Source organism: Leptopilina heterotoma, unplaced genomic scaffold, assembly GCF_015476425.1.
Source record: "Leptopilina heterotoma isolate Lh14 unplaced genomic scaffold, ASM1547642v1 Lhet_90, whole genome shotgun sequence".
Taxonomy (NCBI): domain Eukaryota; kingdom Metazoa; phylum Arthropoda; class Insecta; order Hymenoptera; family Figitidae; genus Leptopilina; species Leptopilina heterotoma.
This window is the reverse complement of record NW_025111194.1, coordinates 20,349-44,244: the sequence shown is the minus strand read 5'-3', so window position 1 is coordinate 44,244 and position 23,896 is coordinate 20,349. Positions and strand designations below refer to the sequence as shown.

At 29.1% G+C, this 23,896-nt stretch overlaps 2 protein-coding genes across 6 annotated transcripts; one reads left to right on the top strand and one right to left on the bottom strand.

Moving 5' to 3' along the window:
* Window positions 1–370: 370 nt before the first annotated feature.
* Window positions 371–5,638, bottom strand: LOC122511776 (protein transport protein Sec24C-like). Its single transcript, XM_043627249.1, has 6 exons — window positions 5,486–5,638; window positions 2,021–4,724; window positions 1,753–1,947; window positions 1,083–1,274; window positions 743–936; window positions 371–630 (listed from the first exon to the last, which is right to left on the bottom strand). The coding sequence occupies exons 2-6, from the start codon at window positions 4,656–4,658 to the stop codon at window positions 490–492; spliced, it is 3,360 nt and encodes a 1,119-aa protein (XP_043483184.1). The 5' UTR covers window positions 4,659–4,724; window positions 5,486–5,638; the 3' UTR covers window positions 371–489.
* Window positions 5,639–6,046: 408 nt separating this feature from the next.
* LOC122511777 (calcium-binding mitochondrial carrier protein Aralar1) lies at window positions 6,047–23,597 on the top strand. Of its 5 annotated transcripts, XM_043627252.1 has the most exons (19): window positions 6,047–6,211; window positions 6,745–6,844; window positions 7,083–7,150; window positions 15,413–15,469; window positions 16,078–16,220; window positions 16,361–16,476; window positions 16,613–16,752; window positions 16,994–17,140; window positions 17,371–17,512; window positions 17,691–17,784; window positions 18,246–18,336; window positions 18,503–18,578; window positions 18,746–18,864; window positions 18,940–19,110; window positions 19,195–19,335; window positions 19,551–19,745; window positions 19,907–20,009; window positions 20,967–21,057; window positions 21,181–23,597. In XM_043627252.1, the coding sequence occupies exons 3-19, from the start codon at window positions 7,112–7,114 to the stop codon at window positions 21,350–21,352; spliced, it is 2,037 nt and encodes a 678-aa protein (XP_043483187.1). In that variant the 5' UTR covers window positions 6,047–6,211; window positions 6,745–6,844; window positions 7,083–7,111; the 3' UTR covers window positions 21,353–23,597. The 5 variants fall into 5 exon arrangements, with proteins under 5 accessions (XP_043483187.1, XP_043483185.1, XP_043483190.1 ...); XM_043627253.1 differs by lacking the exons at window positions 6,047–6,211; window positions 6,745–6,844; window positions 7,083–7,150 and adding exons at window positions 11,690–11,806; window positions 12,026–12,136; XM_043627250.1 differs by lacking the exon at window positions 6,047–6,211 and having other exon boundaries at window positions 6,795–7,150.
* Window positions 23,598–23,896: the final 299 nt, after the last annotated feature.

Sequence of the window (23,896 nt, the reverse complement as noted above, 5' to 3'; positions counted from 1 at the left end):
TTTTTGCGCAGAAGTGCAATAAAAATTTATTACGCGGGAAATTTATAAACATTTTGAAAATTAAAGGGATATTTTAATAATTAAGGATGTGTGACTTTTAACATAATTATTAAATTAAATATTTAGAAACGTAAAAATAAAGTTACAAAGGAACCAAAAATTAAATATCGAAAAAAGGAAGAAAATAAATTAAATTAAAAAATAACTAAAAGGTTACTAAAATCTACAATAAAAAATAGATTGTTAGAAATTAAATTTTTTTTTCTAAAAAATATTTACATTATATTATCTTATATATTATGTATAATATGTATATATTTATTATAAGCAAAATAAAATCATATTCAATATTAAAAGAAGTTTTACTTTCAGTTGTAAATAATTTTTCTCTTTGCAACGTAAATGATCTCTCTTTTTCTCTCTCTCTTCGATTATAGTATAAAATTCAATTATTTCCTTAGGAAATTTTATAATACATATATTTAATTTTTAGCTAAGAAGTCCTCGTATTTCTTTATGCATATGACAAAGAAAATCAACGTAACTTGCACTTGCATCTGTTCCTTTATCCTCGACAAGAAAATGTCGAAATACCATTTCCAATTTATCTCTCTGTCTCACCATTATCAACTGTAATTTAATTTTTTCTATTAATTTCTATGCGTATGTAATTTATTTAAATAATAAGAATTAAATTTTTTCCTGATTAATCAATTTTTTTAAATTAAGAGAAAAATCTTACCCTCATGCGGGGATGTCGTTCATCATTTACTCGATTAATTAAATCATTGACTTTTCTATTGAGTTGAGAGTCGAGAATCGGAATTTTCGGGCGATCCGTGTCAATTTGAACGACAGACGGAACTCCGAAGACTTCTTGAACCCATTGGGAATTGAGTCCCAGTCCCAGCCACAAAAACATATGAACTCCATTTTCTGTTTGACAATTATATTTTTATTAATTTTAATTCTTAGATGCAAATTTGGGGTAATTTGTTATCTCAAGAAAAATATAAATTACGTCTTTCTAGGTTTAATGTTTCGCACATGTTTATTATAATGTTTGAGTTTGAAAGACTTACCAATTAAATAGCATCCATCGTCAGTAATTTTCTCAATAGAACAACGTAACGTTTGCGACAAATCTATCTCCTGCATATCCAATGTGTGCAAAGAAAACATTCGGGGATAAAAATAATTTACTGATGTGTGAACAGGCATTTTGGAAACTACCTGCATTTCGTAAGATTTGTCATCAATTGATATATCCGCACCTGAAATTCGAAAAAAATCATAATTAATAATTATGTTGCTACTCTTTTTGTATTCGCACTCCAAACTCTACAAATGTAAACTAAATCTTTTTGTTTTTTAAATCTGTCACTTTTACTTTATTATTACTTATATCAATAACTTCATTTTGGAATAAATATTTAGTCAATATTATTTTTCCTAAGTAATAATTTTATGATAGTTATTGGAAAATTAAGTTATTTAAAATGAAATTATTGTGAGAAGTAGAAAAAAATGAACGTTTTGTTTTAGAATTCGTGGTAATTTTATAGTTTAAGAGGAAAACCAAAAGGACACAAAAACTCAGAATTTTTTTTCGCATTCTAGACATGACATTTCTCTGATTTCCCCGATCAATTCTACTTTTCTTGACTTTTCTCTGAATTTCATTTTGTGAATCACACTGTGAAAAATTATTCACTGAAAAGTGAAGTTACAGGAAAATTAAATCCAACTCACCACCAAAAATCGCGTGGCTCTTCATTAAACAATTGACATACAAAGGCAAGAGTTTCATACACTCTGGGAGAATCAGCTGCGCTGCGCTACTGGGAGCAGCGCAATTTTTTCTATAGGCAGCCAGAATATTCGCACATCTTGCCATGAGATGTTCCTTCACTGCTTTTGGTGGGTGCTCCAATAGTTTGAAAACAGCTGTAAAATAAAGCAAATTATCAAGTATAGACTAAATTTAAATACTCTAAAATTATTAAATTAAAATGAATACCTTCTTTCGAGAAGAAATTAACCATGGCATCAAGATCACAGGCGCGATAAAGTTCGGCCATTTGGGACGAAGTCCTCAGGCTGAGATTAATAATTCTCAACCGTCTGATACCGCTGCAGGAAGTGTAGAGAAGAGCCGCTTGAACGAACACTCCCTCCTCCTCGGCGAGTTTGTCGTCGTGCTTGACTTCAATTCCAATCGCCTTGTCGCAGTCGATGCTCGCCAATTCCACGTCGGTCGTGTTCGACATGTAAAAATGCCCATAAAAGTCCGTGGGCCTCACTCCGGTCGAAGTTCGAACCCGCATTACGGCATTGAAGCCTATCGGTCTGCTGACGTTGTTGACAATGTCCGCAATTAATCTCTCACTGTCGATGTCCGCCTGGAAGTAGGTGTACTTGTAGACCTCGCCGCCGGTGAGTCGGCACACTTGGCCTATGGTCGCGACGTCAATGTAGGAGTTGTTCACGAGGAAGAGGTCCACACTGCACCCAGCGGCGACGCAGTCTTGGCCCAGGGTGTTGTAGACGTTGTTCTGCGGGGCCAGGACCGTTTTCTCCTTCTCCGTGCCGAGTAGTTTTCTGTCGTCGCGGTTTTTCAGTTTGCCGAGAGCTTCCGCGATTGGGAGGGAGGAGTGAAAGACCATCAACTTGCCAGAGCATTCGGAGGCTTTCAGGGCTTCGAGACCGGCTTGGATGGCCGGCGCCAGGATCGTCTCGGTCTCGCGGGTGTCTGCAAACATGTTCGGTATTTGGTTCATGAGGCTGTTGATGACCTCGAGACTCTCTTCGGCGTCGCAGAGGAAGCCATCGAGCAGCGGCATGAAGACGTCCTGAACATCGCCGACGACCATCATCTGCGGCTGGGCCAAACAGGATTTTATGTTGTAGAAGTGCACCGTGTTGTTGTAGGTGATAAAACCGACTTTCATTCTGGTTCTCGTCTGGCCCACGTCGATCGGCAAGTTCCTGATGATGTTCTTCATCTCCGAGCAGATGAGATTGACAAGACCGGATTTTATCGTATTGTAAGTGACGTCGATGACGAAAATCACTGCCGGAGGGTTGGGGAACTTTTGCTCCGGGCAGTAGTCCTTAGTGGCGATGAACTCGTAACTACCCAACATCAGCTCGGGCCGTTCGTAGCGATCCATTCGCTGACCGGTGTGGTCCAGGTGTTGAAAATACTCCGCCGGAACTTCGGTAGTGGCTTTGCAGAAATTGCACTGAAAGCGGCGACCAGAGTCGATGAACTGCATGAAGGGACTCATGTAGGCCTTGCAGCGGATGCAGCGCACGGGGCCGATTTCGCCCATGTCGACGATTGGGGGTTCGTACTCGCCTTCTTCGACCCGAGCCATGGGGCTCAGGATCAGACTGAAGGGGACGCTCGTTTGCTTCATTATGTCGGTGTTTGTGGGGACGGTGTACATCGTGGAGCGCACGAACCTCGGGGAAGCGTTGCCCTGGTCCTGGACGGTGAAATTGGTGGTCACTAGGGGCGGCACCAGGCCCTTCTGATTGGTGATGAAGCTCCCACTTCGAGTGTTCCTGTCGTCCTGGATCACTTGAATGGGACTCGGCATGTGGTCGGGGTCGAGTCTCCTGGCTTGCTGCTGCTGTTGGTACCCGTAGGGACTTCTTTGGTTCGCGTACATGTCTGGCGGGTTTTGGTAGCCCTGTCCCGACATGTACGGAGCCTGATTGTTCGCCAAGTGGAGCTGCTGTCCCGGATACTGCTGTCCTGACAGATTCTGTCCTCCCATCGGACTGGGGAAGTTCTGTTGTCCTGGCATCGGTGGACCTGCCATTGGACTTTGCAGACTAGGTTGCCCTCCCATTGGGGGGCCCGCCATTGGATTTCGTGGAACTGCCATCGGACTTTGTAGATTTGGTTGCCCTGACATTGGAGGACCTCCCATCGGACCCTGCAGGTTGGATTGTCCTGGCATCATAGGCCCTCTCGCACCAGGCATCGGGGGACCTGACATCACAGAATGATTGTGCTGATTTTGTCCCGGTGGTAGTAGGCCAGAAAAATTCTGTTGCCCCGGCATTGGAGAAACTGCTGGATGTGAATTTTGTTGTCCCATTGGAGGTTGTCCAGGTCCCACCAAATTTTGTGGTGCTACTGGCGAATTATTTGACTGTCCAGACAACAAGTGGACAGGTGGATTTTGTTTACCGGCTGCCATCATCATTTGCGGATTCGAAAAACTTGGTGGAAATTGATTTTGCGGACCTGAAGAATTCACTTGTCCTGGTAGTAAATTAGGATATTGCTGTTGCGGTGGTCCAGAAGAGTTTGCATGTCCTGGAATTGAATTCGAAGGAAATTGATTTTGTTGAGGAGCGAAGGAATTTTTCTCTCCTGAATTTAAATTCGATGAATATTGATTTTGTTGAGGACCGGGATAATTTACTTGTCCAAGCATTGAATTTTGATGTTGAATTTGTGGATAACCAGGAGAGTTTGTTTGATCCAACAGCGAAGATGGTTTTTTTAAAAGCGGCTGTTGTCCAGGATATTGATTTATCTGGTTTTGTATTTGTTGATCATGAACTTGAGGACTCGAATTGACAGTCTGGCCAGGAAATGGAAGACCTTGAGAGGTTGGAAGCCCTTGAAGTTCTGGCATCGTTACTGTGAATTATGCTTCAGTAAAGGCACTCTTTCTCCCAGCGAATGATCTCCGGGTTTGTTTCTGTTTTACGAGAAAATTTTCATTTTTCTTTTATTTAGAAATAAAATAAAATTATTAAAAATGGTAAATAACAATAATCTGCATTTTTAAAGTTTATACAAACAGTAAACAATCTACTTATATAATTAATTATTCAATTTTTTAAATTATTAATATTTCACAATATTTTTTTAATATTTAATTATTTATAAAATTCAATTCATGAAAATAATCAGAAAATTAAATTTAACGAACAATTAATTAATATAAAATTACATCTGTTCAATGCATTAGAAAATATTTGCTTTCAGTAAATAATAACATATGGCACAATAATGTCACTAAATTAACATTTCCAGGAATTGATTTTCAATGCACAAAGAAATAGCAATAAAATATATTAACATTTTTATATTATACAAGCAAATGTACGTTTTTTTCTAAAAATAAATCTAATTTTTTCTTTTGATAATAATGAAAACTTTCCTCATTTAAAATTCCCTTTCACTCAAACCAAATTCCTGCAAAATATTCAAATATAATAAAACTTTGTTTCAAAAGACAAAAAATATGACAGTTGAAATAAAATTTTACAATAATTTTTAACACATTTCTCTTTAAATTTTGTTTTTAAATAATGTCAAAATAAATAAAATAGAAAATCAAATAACAAGTATCAATATGACAGGTTGATCATAACCATAATAAAAAATTGAGCACATAATATAAGGAGATTCTATAAATTTAAATAAATATCGAAACAAAAAAATTGATGTACTTACAAGAAATATATTATTATTTTTAAAGTACCATAACAAAAGTAAACGTCTTCTTTTTAAATAATTAAATATTAAAAAGAAAATTAATTTGCTGCCGGAACTGTAACTGCAGTTGTTGCCACAATGCCACGTAAGGCTGCACTGCGCATGCGCCTGCTGCACGTTGCCAGGACACGTCATGTGAATAATTGGTCGGTCATTTAAATCTTTTTTTTAAATGTCAAACTAATAGTAAAATGGGTTTTTTACTGGTTCCCAGTTTATTTAGATAAATTTTTACTGTGTCATTATGTTCAGTGATGTATTGCAAGTGGCTAGGTGCTGTCATTTTTGGTAAAATGTCAATTGAAAAAGATAGCAGAAGTCGAATTGCACTTGCACATTTCAATCAACAGCTGTTGTCGGTAAAACAGATTTTGCGAAATGATTCAAATGATTGGTAAATTTATTTCGTTTTACGTTGTCGTGTGCAATTTATATAAAATATCAGTGTTTATTTATTACTACTCTGCGAGTTTTATTTTCTTTTTGAATCTAAACACGATTTTAATTCAAAGGACTAAAAGATTCATGAACAAATTTTGTTAAATATATCAGTTGCAAGTATAAAAACTCAGTGTTTACATTATAGAAATTTAAGAAAACAAAAGATTAATTCTCTCTCTAGGGGAAACGATAATTAAACAAAAAAGCATTGTTACAGATTTTTTAATAACAAATTAAACAATGGTAGGTGAAAGTTATGATATTAAAATAGCCATTTAGTTTTATAAAGTGAGGTTAGAATTCTGGTCAAATGTGCTTTCGTCTAGAGATAGAAATAGAGATTCATCAGGGGCAAACAATAAATATTTGCTTATTAAAATTTAAACATATTTAACAAGTTATTAATTTTTACTTGCAAAATAATAATTTATTGTTAGAAAGAAATTTGTTAATATAATAATACGAAAAATATTATTTAATATCAAATACCTAATAATTTTAAATCAAACAATTTGAAGAATTTCAAAATATTTTTACCTTCTTTTTTATTAGAAAATAGTTAAAATATAATATTTATTTTTCATTAATTGAAATTATAGTTAATAAAACTTGAATTCTATAAACAGAAGATATTTTTAAATATTAAAGAGAAAAGAAAATATTTTTTAACAAAACAAGAAATTGATTTTGATTTGTCAGAAAAATGGTTTTGTAAAATATGTCCTCAGAGACTATTGTATATTACCTGTCTGAGAGTGAAAAAATTTCATTTTTAGAATGGTGTAAGTCCTCGTGGGAGATGGCGTGTCAGTGAAGCAGTAAGTGCAGTGCAGTTGCGCCTGTCAACTAGTAGCCATTTGACTTCCATGTCGTAAGGTATATTGTTTTTTTAAATTTTCTACCCTTCTAAGAAAAGAGAAAACGCGATTCATAATTTATCAACAATACAGGAGAAATATTCTTTGAGAAAAAAAAAGCAAAAATCGTTACCTTCATTCGTTAAATTCAAACAGAGCCGAAAATCGCGAGTGTTGTTTAATTGCATCAAAAATAATCGTTTAACATATTTCTTCATATCAAATACACTTTTTTGAAAAAAAAATTTCTTCCGAAGGATAAAACCTAAAGGTAATCCTACTGGGAATGTTGGACTCTTTTGTCACTCGAGCATCTAGCCAAGAGGTGGGTAAGTCCTTTCTTTATTCTTTTTGTAATTTTCCAAATTAACATAATTTACACTTTATTTTATTTTAATTTACTTTAAATAATTTAATTTATTATATTATTATCATCGTCAGATTAATATATTTTCAACAAATAAATAAGTAAAGAAACTATTAAACAAGTAAATAATAAATTTAGATGAACGTAAAAACGAATTTTAATAAACAAGAAGAATTTTTTTCAAGAAAAATAATTTGATTAGTAGAAAAAAATTATTTAAAAAATAAAGACACGGACATGAAACTTAAACTGTCAGATATAAAAAAGTTTGTTACAAATACACGGATTAGTTATTTATATTTATTGTTATTGGAGACGAAAAATTCATTACGTGTTATATGTATGTGTACACGTCATTAAGAATGTTTTTCTTCTCTTTTTCTGTTTGCGACAACATTTCGTTATTTTCAATTATTATGCAAATTTTTCCATCACTTTCACGTTACATATTTATATCGAAATTTATTTCTTACAAAAAAGAATTTTTTTCCACTCGTTGTTAATAAAGAAGTAAATTTTAATTGTTTTTTTTAACTAGAAATAGGATTATATAACACAAAATATATTTTTTTCTTGAATTTTCCTTTTTACTTTGTTTTTATTATTTTATTGATACATATTACAATCATTGTTTTTATTATTATTAGAATTATTACACAGGAAAAAAAAAGTCTGACTCCGTTTACACCTTAAATTCAGCCCATGTATTTCACATAAGTCTGTCCTTATTTAACGGGGCTGACTCCGTTTACATCATAAATTCAGCCTCAAAAAGAGGCTGAAAGTAAAACTTTTTTTTTAGTGTGTATTACTGTCATTACATAGCAATGGTTTTTTCTTTATTTTTCAATTTGACATTATTCGTTGGAGGATTTTATTTATGAAAAAATCAACATTAAGTAAAGTGATGGATGGATTTGTTATATTGTCGATAGTGTGGGGGTGGGATTATTATCATTCTTGTTGTTATTATTTAATAATTGAATCGCGGGTGTGGGATATATCTGCAGTGGTGAGAAATATGGCGGTTGTGTTATTATCGATCTTGTCTATCTGACAGTTCATTTTGAAGCTGGCTTCGTTTCGAGGTCACTGGGACCTGGAAAGACCCCTCACTCTCGATCTCGTTGTATTTCATCGATGAACTTCCCTTTTCCCCTATATATGTGTATATGAAATATGACACTGTTTTCTTAGGGTCACCACCCCAAAAGTTCTTTTTACATATTCAAGTGACCCAATTTCTCTTCTCACCTTTCTGAAAATTTCTTCATTAGAAAAATTATTTTTTACAACCAGGAAGGAGAATTAATTAGTTCTTCGTTTGCAAAAAGGAGAAATTTTTTTTTGACAAATGAGTGTAAAAAATAATTTATCTAATTGAAAAATTAGCAATAAAAAAATAATCAATTGTAAACAAATAGTTAAAACAAATGGCAGAATCATGAATAACAGAGAGTTAGACTGATGTAAACGGAAGTCTCATTTTAAAGAGAGCTTTTAATGTTATCTTCCGATCGCTTTGGATTGCCGAACAGGATGCGATAATAATTGAGCGCGCACAGTCGACAAATAGTCCCAATTTATCCAAATTAATTGCAAAATAATCCTTCTCGTTTTAAATATAAAATTTCATTTTTGCATTTCATTGTTTTTATAGAAAAATTTTTTCAATTTTGCAATCTGACTCACTGTCATGATAAAATGGTTGCATCTTTTAGGAGCTTGCACCAAAGATTGTAAATTAAATAATATAATAAATAATAAATTATAATCATTTAAAACAGAACAAAATTTTTTTTGTAAAATTAATTAAGTAGTAAAGAAAATTGTGTAGGAATTGGATTATTAAAAATGAAGTTTTATATACTATTGTGATTGATCCAAATGTCGATAGGCGCCACGCCACCTTGACCGGAATTTACCTCCGGGTGTAAATAAAGAATAAAGAAGTTCGGGGGACCACTGTGAATCATGGTCCACACAGTTATAAATACAAAGGAGCATCACAATACAAATGAATTTCTTTTGTTCCCATGTATGTGCACGCAAAATAATAATTATTAATTGCCAATAAATAAACACGTGTCACTCCATTATCCACGTGTGTCTCAGAATAATTTTTTCTTGCTTCACTAAAAATAATTTCAACTATTTTAAGTATTTAAATTTTTTTTTTTATTGCACTCTTATTCCTTTTACTTTACTATCAAAAAGAAATCGTGATTTAAAAAATGCTTCTTTACATATTGTTTCTTCTTTAAAATTATTCTTTACAAAAATGTAATTTTCGAAAAATATGTTTTCTTGAACTTGTTATTTTGAATTTTGAATTTTGAATTATTTTTTGCGCCTACTCACACAAATACAATGCTCTGGCTATAATTTGTATTTTATTACGGATCATACGATTTTAATACCACTGCGTGCGAAAAATATTTCTCAATCACTGACAGACGTTTCTCACACTCACACATGTTGAGTATTTATTTGTTATCATTATTATTGCGCTAAATGAAAAGATCTCTCCTCCTTCTTATTCATTATCTTGGCCCCCAAGAGACTTTTTTCGTCATTCACGATTATTGCAATTTACCGCGATACTCTAACAGACAAATATGTATTAAAAAAGCACGTTATAAAATATGTTAATGGAAAACACATATATTTTGCATTACAAATTTTTATTCTTCAATTCTTCGTAATCAATTACGTTGAACTTTATTATTTGTATACTAAGAAAATGGATAGGACAATCGTACTATTTTTCTCCTCTGTCAACTAGTTTGAATCGAAAATAAATAAAAATAAAATAATATTTTTTTAATCCCTCTTTAGTAAAAGAGGTTTTGTTTCACTAAATTCGATTGTTATATGCAAATAGTTATTTATTGGCATTATATAAATATCATTGAAAGGAATCTTGGCTCCGAGTGATATTAAAATCGTTTTTGGACCAGATATTTAATTTTATTTCAGGAGTTCCTCTTTTTCAGTGCATAATGTTTCACGTGTTGTTAGAGGTTCTCTCTCGATCTTTTTCTCGTGAGTGCGAGACACATTTTCCCTCTTTTTCTCGCTCTACGATTAAATCGGCCCCACCGCCAAAGAGAGCTAGATTTCCGCGAGGTTCACTTCTCGCGGTATGGTTTCTACACGGAAAAAATAAGTTCAGCAGATTTTACGAAACTAATTTCGCACTAGCGGATATTTAAGATTCCTTGACGAAGTTTTTCAAAAACCCAGAAACTTTCACTACTTTAAGCAGAACAATTGTCGAGAAACTGCAACCAGTGTTGTAATTTATAAAACAAGCTTGAATGTAGAAATGTTTCGTATTTTCTGGTGAACATTTTATCAGAAAATGGTAAAAATGTTTCGTGCAATCTAAAAACGCGTGGTTTGAGTTTCCACTTCGCTGTCTATCGTGAATTCTCGAACACAAAGTTTCGTAAAATTCTATACGGGGTGTACCAAAAGTCGCGTTATAAATAGATATGTTGAAGCTTGTCTCGTCGCGTCGGTATTAACTTGTCTGCTGTATATAGAGATAATATGTGGAAGGAAAAAGAGAACTGCTTTACCTGCCGGTAACATTTGGATAATTGTTTTCTTTTACGTATTTCACATTTCATTGTTCCAAATTCGTAACATTTTTTATGTGCTTTTGTAATCCAAACTTTTAATTATTATTAATTTCTTTTAATTTACAGTCCAATAAATTTTATAGTTTATCATAATATTTACCGATGACAATATATATATTAATTTCTCAAGTTTTAACTGTTATTACTTCAAATTTTAGACAATTTAATATAAACATTTTTTGAGTTTGAATTTAATTTTGAAAATTTTTTGTCAATTTATTTATAATTTAAAATTAAGAATAAAATTATTTTCTAAAAATTGAAAAATTTTATAGAGATTTTATAACTAATTATAATCAAAAAATGTTATTTTAAAAACCATAAAATATTTTGTATAACTTTTAAAAAAATGATTTTTTTAAAAATTAATATTCAGTATATTGACATTTCTCACAAGCGCAGTTTTAATCTCCTCAGTTAGTATATAAAGAAACTCAATTCTTTCATCTACAAGTGCGAGTTATATTGTATGTGCGTTGCGTCAGAATTCGTTTATATGTATGCGTATTTCCGTTAAGTTAGTGTCAGAATAAAATAAGCCAATCCAAGCGAACCATTGCGTTGTAGAGTGCAGTCACATGTGTCGAACCAATCATCTATCTCCTATAGAAGACGAGAAAAAATGGTCTTGAGAGCTCATTGGTACATTAAGAAATTCTTTTTTCTGCTTTATTCGTTTTTTTCTCCGTGAATAGTTTTTTCCGTGGCGCATGCGCTTCAGGCTAAACATTTTACAAAACTCTTGAATTAGAACGTCCAACCGATCATTTGTGAATTCCATAGAATTTTTTTTGAGTTTTCGAGAAACGCAGTCATCATATATTACTATTGATTCTGTTTTATCTTATACTAAACTCCTCTCCGTATCCGCTATTCCAAAATTAGTTTCGTAAAATGTACTAAATTAATTTTTTCCGTGTATCGTAGCTTCCTGCTTTTAGTCTCTTGTGGTCTCTTGAATGACACCGTAAGTCGTGGACCCTGTAATAATTTATTACAGTTCATTAGAAATTTTTCAATCAATTTTAATTTCTTTTCGGTACAAATTTTTAATCAATTTTAATTTCAAAATAATTCATTTTCGATTTCTTCTTTAAAAATAAAATAAACCAGCTAAGATTACTATTGTTAATTGTAATTAAAAAAAAATAACTTGTTTTCCTTTTATTTTAAACAATTTCTGCAGGAAAAGTTAATCGTGGATATTAATTAGTGAATAACGATGAAAAATTTGTGTGAATTTTGAAAAAAGTTGACTCCAGAAATGGTTACGAATAGTAATAATTTACAACCTAAGGTCAGTTTTAAAAATTCAATTATTGGATAATTTAATTTATTTCGCCATAAGGAAAATTATTTCAATTTTTTGAAATTATTTTAATTATTTATATCATCGTTTGTTATTATCTTTGAGATAATATTGTTTGATTCAACATTTTTTTATGTTTTATCTTATTATCTCGTTATATAACTATTTATTATAAAATTTTGTACCATTTTTTTTTATTAATATTTACTTTAAGTAATAGTTTATTAATTTTTATTTCAATATTAGAAATTGCTTCCTTAGAGAGGAAGTATTTTTTTCTAAATTTACTTTTTTGTTTGTTTTTCAAATTAAGTATTATTTACCAGCTATTATTAAAAAGATGACCAAATTGCAAAATTGGTGGCTTAAAACAACAATTGAAGTATCTAAATTATATTTTTGTTTGTTTAAAATATTATCGAGACGTTAAAGAATTTTAATTGATTGTATATCGAGCGAAGTAATAATTAATCTTTCATATAGTCTCGGTTTTTTGCAAATATTTTCTTTTGAAATTAACACGAGATTTAGCAGGGTTTAAGTTCATTGCAGCTTATCACTTATTACAAATATACATAAAGTCAAGAATAAATTGTGATTAACATCATCATTTGCTGCTGTTCATAAACTGTCAATCACTTTAGTTAATTTTTTACAGATGATTATGAAATTAAACACACGAATTAGTATTTAAGTGTGTTATATACTACAAATTTAAAAGAAATTGAAAATTTTGTTAATACTTTCTGTCTTTTCGTAATTCTTTTAAACTTTTTTTCTTTTTGTGGCTAGAAAATAACGATGAACAAAATACAAAAAGTGAACTAAGATGATTGAAACTAAATTTAAAATGTGAGCTCCTTGTAACAAAATAGTGTTTACTGATTCACGAGTAATAGCGTATTTAATTATACGAATTACAGTGATTGACTTTCTAGAAAAATTGTTCGGAGCGTCAACAATAAATACAACAATACAACAATAAAAAATTTTTCAGGTTAAGAACGAAATTCCGTGACAAACAAGAATGCCAACGATGCCAACGATGCCAACAATGTAACAAAAAAAAGTAAAACAACGCCAATGGCGGGAATTTTAAAAAATTGGAAATTTTTATCGTAAATGTGTTTAGATCCTCCGCTAAATCATTAACGGAATTAAGTTTGCAATTATTATTTATCGATATTTGAAATATTTATAACAAATGATGTTATTTAATATTCGATAAATTTTTTTTTCGGTTTAATTGGAGAATTAGAAAAGAAGTGATCACCCTGTATATCGGAGTTGTGAGAGAGATAAACTTAGACAAAAGATAAGGACAGATATTTTCCTTTAAGAGAGAGAGAAGGGGAGAAGTGAATGAAGTGACCAGGGTCCTCGTTCATATCGATGCGTGAATTTAATATCAATAGTTCCATTTCAGTGAAGAATTTATATCGTATTCTGAAAAATTTATTAGCAAAATTTCAATTCGTGATATGTGCTGTGTGTTTACATTTTTTTATTGAAAGTTCTCTCTTTTCTCTCTAAATGACACGTGTAGAATAAATAGCACGTGTTTTTTTCCTCCCACGATTCGTCACATTGAGCATCACTGGCTTCTAATTCTAGTTACATCCGACCTGTTTATTGTACGTCATGCCATATACAAGAGTACGTTTTTTTCAGTGACATTTTTCAAAAAAAAAAAACAAAAACAAAAACAAAAACAGAGAATACAAAAAAAATTTAAATAAATAAAAAACTAAAGTGCGTAAAACTTTTTATATATTTACTGTTGTTAGACAAAAAAGGCAACAAATTACGTAAAAAACAACACGTGACGACCCACTTGTATTGTTTTTTAATTATCGAGAAAGTGGAACACGGAAATAATCTTTGAAATTGAAACATTTATGTTCTCTATTGTTTTTCATTTTTTTTTTCACTGTCATTTTTATTATTTTGCTATTGACAAACGAATTTCATTGCAAAATAAAATATTATTGAATAATAATAATAATATTAAATTATTATTATTAGAATTGAAAAAAAAATGTTAATAATGTTCCTAGAAAAATTAAAATATAAATAATACATAATTATAAATTATTAATATAATATTTTCAATTAACGATTCATATATTAAAAAAATACTTAATATAATTTATTTTTCTCTTTTCTTTTGCATTCGTTTGCAAAATGAATTGATAAAAAAACAATTCAAGTTTTTATCACAATATCGAGAAAGTAATTAAATTATCTTTTTTTCTTGTTAATTATTGCTTCTCATCTTGATGATGCTGATGATGATGATGATGATTGTAACACTTATTTGAGAAACACTGCGACCTTGAGATTAATTATTACCAAATATTTTTTTTATAATTTTTTTACAAAATAATTTTATTCACAAATATCAACTTTACAAAATATTTGTATTCTTTTGTCACTGTAAAAGGTATAGTGTTTATAGAAAAAATATTTATTTTTGATGTCGTAAAAAATATTAGACAAATTTGGTCTAAGAACCACGTGGTTAGCACGTGATCGTTTTTCTTCTGAATACCATTGTGATGATGAGACTATACATTTTTCTCAAATTAAATATTTTTTGTAATATTTTTTTTATAAAATTCTTTAACTATTGAAAAATAAATAAAAAAAATTTTTTCTGAGATTTAATTTTAATTGATTGTTTTAAAAAATGAATTATTTGCAGAGTAATTTATTATTTATTTATTTACAGAATTAAATTTTTTACATCTATATTTAATTTTTTTTAAACACAATGCAATATCTTTGATTGTCTTTCAAATGTTTTATAGTTAATTAATTTATTTAAATATTTTATAAATAATATTTATTAAAAACTTTATTACTGAAAATTATTTAACATTTTAAAAGAAAATTTAAGTTGTACTTTAAATTTTTAAATTGTCTCGTGAGTTTGAAAGTTTATAAGAAAAAATAATTATATTTAAATTCGATGCAAATTCACAAAGGAAATAATTAACGAAATCCAATTATTTCGACTTTTGACAAATTCCACAAATTACAATTTTATTTTCTTTTTTATTCTTTTCTTTTCTTGAGACAAGGCAAGAGTATATAATTTACAAGTGTGAACCTCGAGAATGTTTTAATCTTCTGTATAAAAAAATCTCTAATTTTAAAAATACATTTTTTCTTAGAAAAAAAAACAATAAAAGAAAAATATATTTTTCTTTTTAATCTACAGATTATATTTTCTGAAATTTAAAAAATAATTTTTTGTTTCAGGGTTCCGGATATTTGAAACGAGCAAATAGTGATCGGCTTAATGAAATCTTCAATCAGGTAATTATCAGGGAATTAATATATTTCATTTGTGCAAAAAAGATCAATTTTATATCCAATTTGTCATTATATAATTACTCTTAGCGTAAATGTGTTACAAGATCTTTCACGTAAAAGTGAATCCTTATCAAATGGCTTTTAGGTCAATGTGGATATTTTACGTCTTCTCGAAAACAATAATAAGTCACTAATTTTTCATACTATTAAAATTTTTGTTTTATTTTAATGTAGTAAATTAAATTAAATTAAATTTTTTATGTAGTAAATATTTCATTTCGTTTTTATTCATTGAGTGCTTTTTCTGTATTTTTGTATGTAAGTTTTCCCTTTTTGGTTGATTTAAATAAATTATTTAGTAAAATTAATTTTTTTCTAAATTTTATATTAATTTATAAATAAAAACATTAATTTTTGAACTGCATAAATAATTAAAATCTGATAACAATTTACATCAATTTTATACTAAATGATTATAATTTAATTTCGAATAACATTTTTATGGAGTTTGGGGGTAAAATGGTGAAATTTGTGAATTTTTGAAAATAAAAATAATGGATATTGTTTAATTTGGCGAATTTTAATTAAAAATAGTTTGGTATTTATTGCAGTATGCCACGCAAGAGAAGAATGGCGAGAGGTTCATGACTCCGGCTGACTTTGTTCGGAGTTACCTTGGCCTTTACACTGATGCCGATTTCAACCCTGACTCTGTCAAGTTACTCGCTGGTATCCTTGATACCAACAAAGATGGGTAAAAAACAACTTTCTTTAAATTCTTTAGACTTCCTTAAATTTTCAATTTCTTTTTAAATTTTTAATTAAAAAAAAACAATTCAATTCGGTTTGTAGGTAAAAAATAAAAATTTAATTTAAACATTTTCTTTTTCTTAGACTCATCTCATTTGCTGAGTTTCAATCTTTCGAGGGCCTTCTCTGCGTGCCCGATGCACTTTATAAGACGGCCTTTCAACTCTTTGACACTAATGGAAATGGAATGGTTGCATTTGGTGCGAAAACAATCAATTTTCCTATTCAGATTTCTGTTATAATTATTATTTATTATTTTTATTCGTTTTTTTATTCAAGGAATTTTAATTGGAAACAAATTAATTCAAATAATTTCTTTTTTTTTTGTCTAAACAGAAGAGTTCGCTGAGGTGATGCGAAAAACTGTTTTGCATCAGAAGATGCCTTTTAACATGGACAGCAGTTTTATAAAATTGTACTTTGGAAATGACAAAAAGAGGCTCATCAGTTATGCAGAATTCAGTCAGTTCCTACATGTGAGTTTACTTTGTTTAAATTAACTTTCAAAGTTAAAATTAAAGTTTAATTTTTACAAATTTTTTTTAGAAAAATTTTCTTTTACTTTTTTATAAACTCTAAAAAAACTAGAATTAACTGCAGAAACTAATTAAAACTTAAAACTAAATTATTCAAATAGTTTAATTTTTAATTTCAGTTTAATTCACTTTTTTACTTGATTAAAAATTTTATTTATGAAAATTAAAAAATTATTTGCAGGATTTCCATGAAGAATATGCCACTGAGGCCTTTAAGAAATTCGACAAGGACGGCAGTGGTTTTATAACAGCTCTAGATTTTCAGGACATTATGCTAAGCATAAAAAGTCATCTCCTCACTAAGGACGTTAAAGATAATTTAATCACGGTACGAAATTTGCAATTAAATATTTTAATTCTAGTCCACTTTAATTCAAAAATATTAATATAAAGGAGGTTTTACAAAAAAAATATTATTATAAATTTTCATTTAATTTATTCAAGTATTTATTTAGTTTATTTGATTAATTCTTATAATTCTTTAAATTAATGTATTTTTTAATTGGATGGAAAAATGATTAAAAATGTAATTTATTCGATTTTATTTCTTTCTTGCAGGCAGTCAGTGCTGGACACACTTCGAAAAAAATAAGTTTCCCTTATTTAATGGCTTTCAGTTCTCTCCTTAATAATATGGAGTTGATTAAACGAATCTATTTGAATGCAACGAATGGTCATAGAAATCAGGAAGTTACGAAAGGTATGGCTTGTAATTACATAATTAAAAGAGTAGTTTATACAAATTTTCAATTTTCAAATTCCAATCGAATTGAACAATCATTTTTTCCAATTTGTTCAGTTCTATCATTATTTTCTTCTAATCAACTTTTAGGATCTTTTCAACTTTTAATTACTACTCAGATTTTTTTTCTTTTTAGAGGAATTTCTTCATTCTGCACAAATGATGTCTCAAATAACACCATTGGAAGTCGATATTCTATTTCATCTTTGTGATTTGCTACATCACACGGGGTAAGAATTGCTTTTAATAAAATTTATTCTTGGTAAAAATTGCAATCTTAATCATTGAATTTGTCATTCAAATTTTTCGTTGCAATTTCTCATCTTGCATTCAATTTTTTCACTTCATAAAATTAAGTTCTTTTAATTGCGTTACGATTTTTTTCTTTTGAAAATTATTTTTTCTTTTTAAAAAAATGTATGAAAAAGATATTATATTACTGAAGAAAAATTTATTTTTCGTATTTTTGCTGCTCGCATCAGCTCTGGAGAAGTTGCTGAGAAATTTAAACGATTTGGGTGCGTCTTGTTTCTCCGAATATTCTCGTTTTGTTATTTCAAAATAACAACTAAAACTTGTTTCAATTATTAGTATTATTATTTATTAATGTATAATCTTTACTTATTAATCGTATATTTTAATTTCTTTATGCATTTTAAAAGTTTTCCAATTTTTATATTTACTTTTTCAGAAAGATCGTTTACAACGACCTTGTGGCAATTACTCCTGAACAGTATTTCAAGCAAATAACTAAAAGACTCGCTGAAATTAAAGCCGTTTCCGTAAGTATTCTGATCATTATTTATTAATAAATAATTTTATAAATTTCGACTAAGAAATTAATTTAAAAAGAAATAAATTACATTTTAATTTTCTACTCTTCGTTATTTATAAAACGAAATGAAATGAATTTAAATAAGAAATTAAAAGTAAAAACAACAATTTCAGAGTCCGGAGGAGCGTGGAGTTCTAGTGCAAATTCTCGAAAGCAGCTACAGGTTCGTCCTTGGATCCATTGGTGGAGGTGTGGAATAATTTTATCAATACATATTCTATTTTTTTTAAATTCTCAATTTAAGAAGTGAAAATAATAATTAGTATTATAAAAATTCATAATTAATGGTAAAAATTAATTATTAAATCAAATTAAGTTATTTTATAGAGAAAAATTAAAATGTAATAAATTTTCAGCTGTGGGTGCGACGGCAGTTTATCCCATTGATTTGGTGAAGACACGAATGCAAAATCAAAGAACTGGTTCATTCATCGGTGAATTAATGTACAGGAATAGTTTCGATTGTTGTAAAAAGGTTCGAATCGAAAATTACATCTTTATTTAATAATTAGAAAATTGAAAATTTGAAACTAGAATTTCTTTTTGATAGGTGATAAGACACGAGGGATTTTTTGGACTCTATCGTGGATTGGTGCCACAGTTAATGGGAGTTGCACCTGAAAAAGCCATTAAACTCACGGTCAATGATTTTTGCCGAGACAAATTTAGTGATAAAAATGGAAATATTCCACTTATGGGAGAAATCGTTTCTGGCGCTTGCGTGAGTTTATATTTTCTTTTTTTATTTTCAACTTTTCTCAGAAGTGAGATTTTGTTTTTTAAAAATAATGTTCTATAATTTCAGGCCGGAGGCTCTCAAGTAATTTTTACAAATCCTTTGGAAATCGTGAAAATTCGTTTGCAAGTGGCTGGAGAAATTATGGGAGGACAAAAGGTCAGGGCCTGGGCAGTTGTTAAGGAACTGGGACTTTTTGGATTGTATAAAGTGAGTAGAAAATTTGATAAAAATTTAAAAATATGCAATATTAAAATTTTTTGGTATTTCGTAGGTAATTGCTAATTTTATATTTTTATTTACTTTTTATTTTATTTTTTTACTCTATTTGGTAACTTTTATTTTATTTATTTATTTATTTATTTATTTATACTATAAATTAAATTTACAGTATTTAATTTGTTTTAAATCGCAATTCTTTTTAGGGAGCTAGGGCTTGTTTCCTGAGAGACGTGCCCTTTAGCGCCATTTATTTTCCAATGTACGCTCACACAAAAGCGAGAATGGCCGACGAAGGAGGATACAATACACCATTGTCACTCCTTATATCGGGTGCAATTGCTGGTGTCCCTGCTGCTGCTCTTGTTACCCCCGCTGATGTCATCAAAACACGTCTACAGGTATTTTTTTAATTATTCATTTCAAAAATAGAAAATTTCTACAATTTCTAATTTTTTCTCATAAAACGTAAACTATTATTATTTTAATTATTCAAATAGTTTTTCATTTCTAAAAGTATTTATTAGTGATTTTTTTATTTGCAAAATACTATTTTTTAAAGGTCGTTGCAAGAAAAGGACAGACGACCTACAATGGACTAATGGACTGTACGAGAAAAATTTATCGAGAAGAAGGAGCGAGAGCATTTTGGAAAGGGGCGACAGGTAAATAAAAAAATAATAAACAAAATTCAATAATTTATATGCCAAAATTCTTTTAAAATTAGAAGCTGCATTTTTTTTATATAGATATTTGTATAATTAATTTCTGTATTTATTTTTAAAATAGTAGAGTGAAGCATTTAAGAAATTATCGTTTCCGCCCTGGTATAGTTAGTAATATATTTTGATTTGGTTGATTTGTGCACGGGTTTATTTGACCTGTGACATCTATCGACCTTTTTTTCTCTTTTACATGACCCGGTGACTTACTCATCAGTAAGTAGAAAAAAAAAATGTTTCACGCTGATTTTCACTTTTGTTTTTTTCCTTTCAATGAATCATTCTCTAAAAAAATAACCGATATTTTTTCTTCTGCACTCAGTATGTTGTTTTTTCAGTTTTTCTGTGTGCTATAAATAATTTACGAGAAAATATCTAATTAAACAAAATTATTCGAAAATAATGAAATTAATTTTGATATTTTGTGCAAGCACTTATTTTTTCACTTATAGTTGTCACGTAATAAAAATGCATATAACTATATTAATTTTCACTTTTCTCCCGTCATTAGTAAAAATATTGAATAACAAAAAATAATATTGTTCTTAAATAATTTTCGTTTCTTAATGAATAATGTTCATTACTTCGTTGTTCAAAAAATTTCCATTGTATTGCGTTCATTGACTTTATTGTATTAATGAAAAATCCCCATATATTCATTTTGTTGAAATTGAAAACAAGTATTTTGAAATTAATTTTGCTCGCAACTGAAAATTTCAATTTCTTTTTTAGAAATTTTGTATTCACTTGATGAAGTTAAAAAAATTGTTTCCACATTTTATATTAATAAGAAAAGAGTGATAAATGTGCCAATCACCTCAAGTCTTTATTTCGACAAAGGACACAAAAGGAGCTATTTTTCTGAATTTAAATTTTACGTTTGAATTTTTAATTTTACAGCCCGAGTGTTCAGATCGTCACCGCAATTCGGAGTCACGCTCTTTACGTACGAGCTTCTTCAGAGGTTGTTCGTTGTCGATTTTGGAGGATCGTGAGTAAAACAATTTATTTACACTAAAAAATGCAACTCTTTTCTTATCTGCCAAGCTGTAAAAGAAAAGATTGAATTTTCGTTTGTCAATGATTCTAAAAGTAATTTTCATTCCCCCTCTAGACGACCAAGTGGATCAGAACTGAAAGTTCCGTCGACGGGTGTTGCCGATGAGATCCGATCGACAAATCCTGATCACATAGGCGGTTACGAAGTAGCGCTTCCAATTTTCACTGGAATCGAGTCGAAATTTGGCCTTTGTTTACCGAGGTTTCAAGCCTTGAGTAATAAATAAATTTTTAAAGGAGGAAGAAAATATGCAGACACACACACACTGACAAAGTAATCCAAAAGTAATTTTCTACTGTACAGAACCAAGTTCAACTAGCCTGCTCATTCCTGCGAGGCTTTCTAGTTAGTCAAAGAATAATAATGACATTTTTTTGTGTCTGTATTATATATAGGTACATAGATAATGATAAATGATATTCGGAAGATTGTAATTTTTTCCCAAAATCAATACGCTTAAACGTAAAAACTTGAATTTCAAAAGTCTTATGATGGCTTTTTTTGAAAACAAAAAAAATAATGTCAATTTTGAGATTTTCCATCAATCGGATTTTGGAATTCCTTTTGCTTGACTTTATTTTATTTTCTAAATAGTTGCATTTAAAAATCTCAGTTCAATTTCTTTCCCCAGGGATATTTTCTTTTAATTAAATTGTTATTAAATCGAAGAAAAAATCTCTCGTTAAAAGTGTCGTTTGCCAACAATTTTAAAAATTAATCAAAAAATAGTTCATTTTTACGTATTATGTAGAGATAAGAGAATATTCAAAAAAATTAATTTCTTAAAAATTACATTTTTAAAATAAATAAATAAATAAATTTTAGAAACAAAAGATAAATTTAAAGAAAAATTGTTAAAAAGTTTTATATATTAGATCAAAAATTGAAATAACTTTTCGAATAATTAATTTATTATGAAAAAGAAATAAAAAAACATTCAAAAATAAGACAAGTATTTTTACACTTTCATCGAGAGAGTTATGAAATACCCCAAAGTTCAATATCAATAATATTGCGTCCCGTTTTGTGTTAGTTTTGAAATTTTCTTTTTTTAAAAAAGAATTTCTCGTTCGAACTGAGTGAAAATAAGGAAAGGCTCAGGTTGATAAAGGTTCAACTTTCATTCCTGATTGTAAATACGAAAATATGTATAAATATTTAAAAAAAAAAAAACAATGAAGCACACGATTCACAGATATGTATTATATTAAGATCGAGAAAAACCGTCACTATGATTTTTTTTACAATCGACAAAAAATTAGTTATTGATGTTAAAAAAGCACCTCTAAGTCTTCATTTCCTGTAGATCTCGCTTAGGGAAAATGCACAATAGGACATTTGAATTTTTCTCTCTTTTTCCTTTTACTAAAATATATTTTCATTGAGAAAAATACTGTATACTAGTTAAAATTTTTTTTTTTATTATTTTAAACAGATTTTAAAAATTGGTATATTATTTTAGGTAAATTGATTGAACACAGTAAATAGATGATAAATAAATTAATAATGTAGATAAACAAAAGACTTAAATAATAAATATAAAAAATAGTAATAAAGTAAATAAATTTTGTTAACTTTATTAATCTTACTATTTAATATTATTTTTTTACTTTTTTATTATAAAAATTTATGAATTAAAATTTATTTCGAATTGAATGATTGTGAAACTTGAGGAAAATTCAAGCGTCTTTGCAGCACAAAACCATTGAAATATTCAGAGTCGTGATATTTATAATTTTACAAATGAAATCAATTTGAGCAGAAAATTAAAAATCTTTTCCATATATTTGCAATAATTTCTATCTATTACAATTATTTGTTATTATTCTTATTTTTATAATTCAAAATTCTAACACAACTTCATTATTTTTAATAATACTCAATTTTTGTCACGACTCGAGTTTTCTTCAGGATAGTTTAGATTTAAATAAAAACATTTTTATTCCTTAAAAAAATAATTTTCACCAATTCAGAACAAATTTCTGAATTTCAAAGTTTCTAAAGTGTTCCGAAAAAAGAAGTTTCGTCCACTTCCGCAAAATATTACAACATCTACATAAAAAGGATGGATGTTTTTTTTAAAATGAATTTTAATGTCCAAATTTATTAATAGCTTTTTGTGAATTTTTAAAGATGTTTTAGAATATGAAAAAATGTTTTATATAGACAGAAAAAAAGTGTTTTTTAGATGATAACAAATTTGATAACTAGATAGATTTTACAAAAAAATCATGTTACAATTGACTCATGTATGTCGATATTTTTAGCCCTTTATTAAGTCTATCTGCCGAGTTATGAGGTCTTTGTTATAATTTATCAATATTTTATCTAAAAACTGCGGATTGTATTTGTATAAAACAATATTATGTATATCTATATATCTGTAAATCAAAAATGGAACACAATATTGTCGAAATTATTATGCGATCACGCATCTATTTTAAAACGAAAATAAAATATTTCGACGAAAACAATTGTATTTTGTTTATTGTTTTAAAAATTAAAAGATGTTAGATTGTCAGTTATATATGTATAAAAATTGTTTTTCTGGAAATTAAAATTTTCTTTCTAAAAGAATATCGAAAGTAGGTGGAATATTTCTTACCTCCGTAGCGAAACGAAAGAAAATTAACCTCTTCAGACTTTTGGAAGAATTTTTTTCCTCTGGTACTTGATCTCGACATTTTTCTGCATTTTGTTATTTTTATATTTTTTTTTATTAAAAAAAACTACTTGTGTTGTGTTGTGTAAACAATGTAAAAAGCAGACG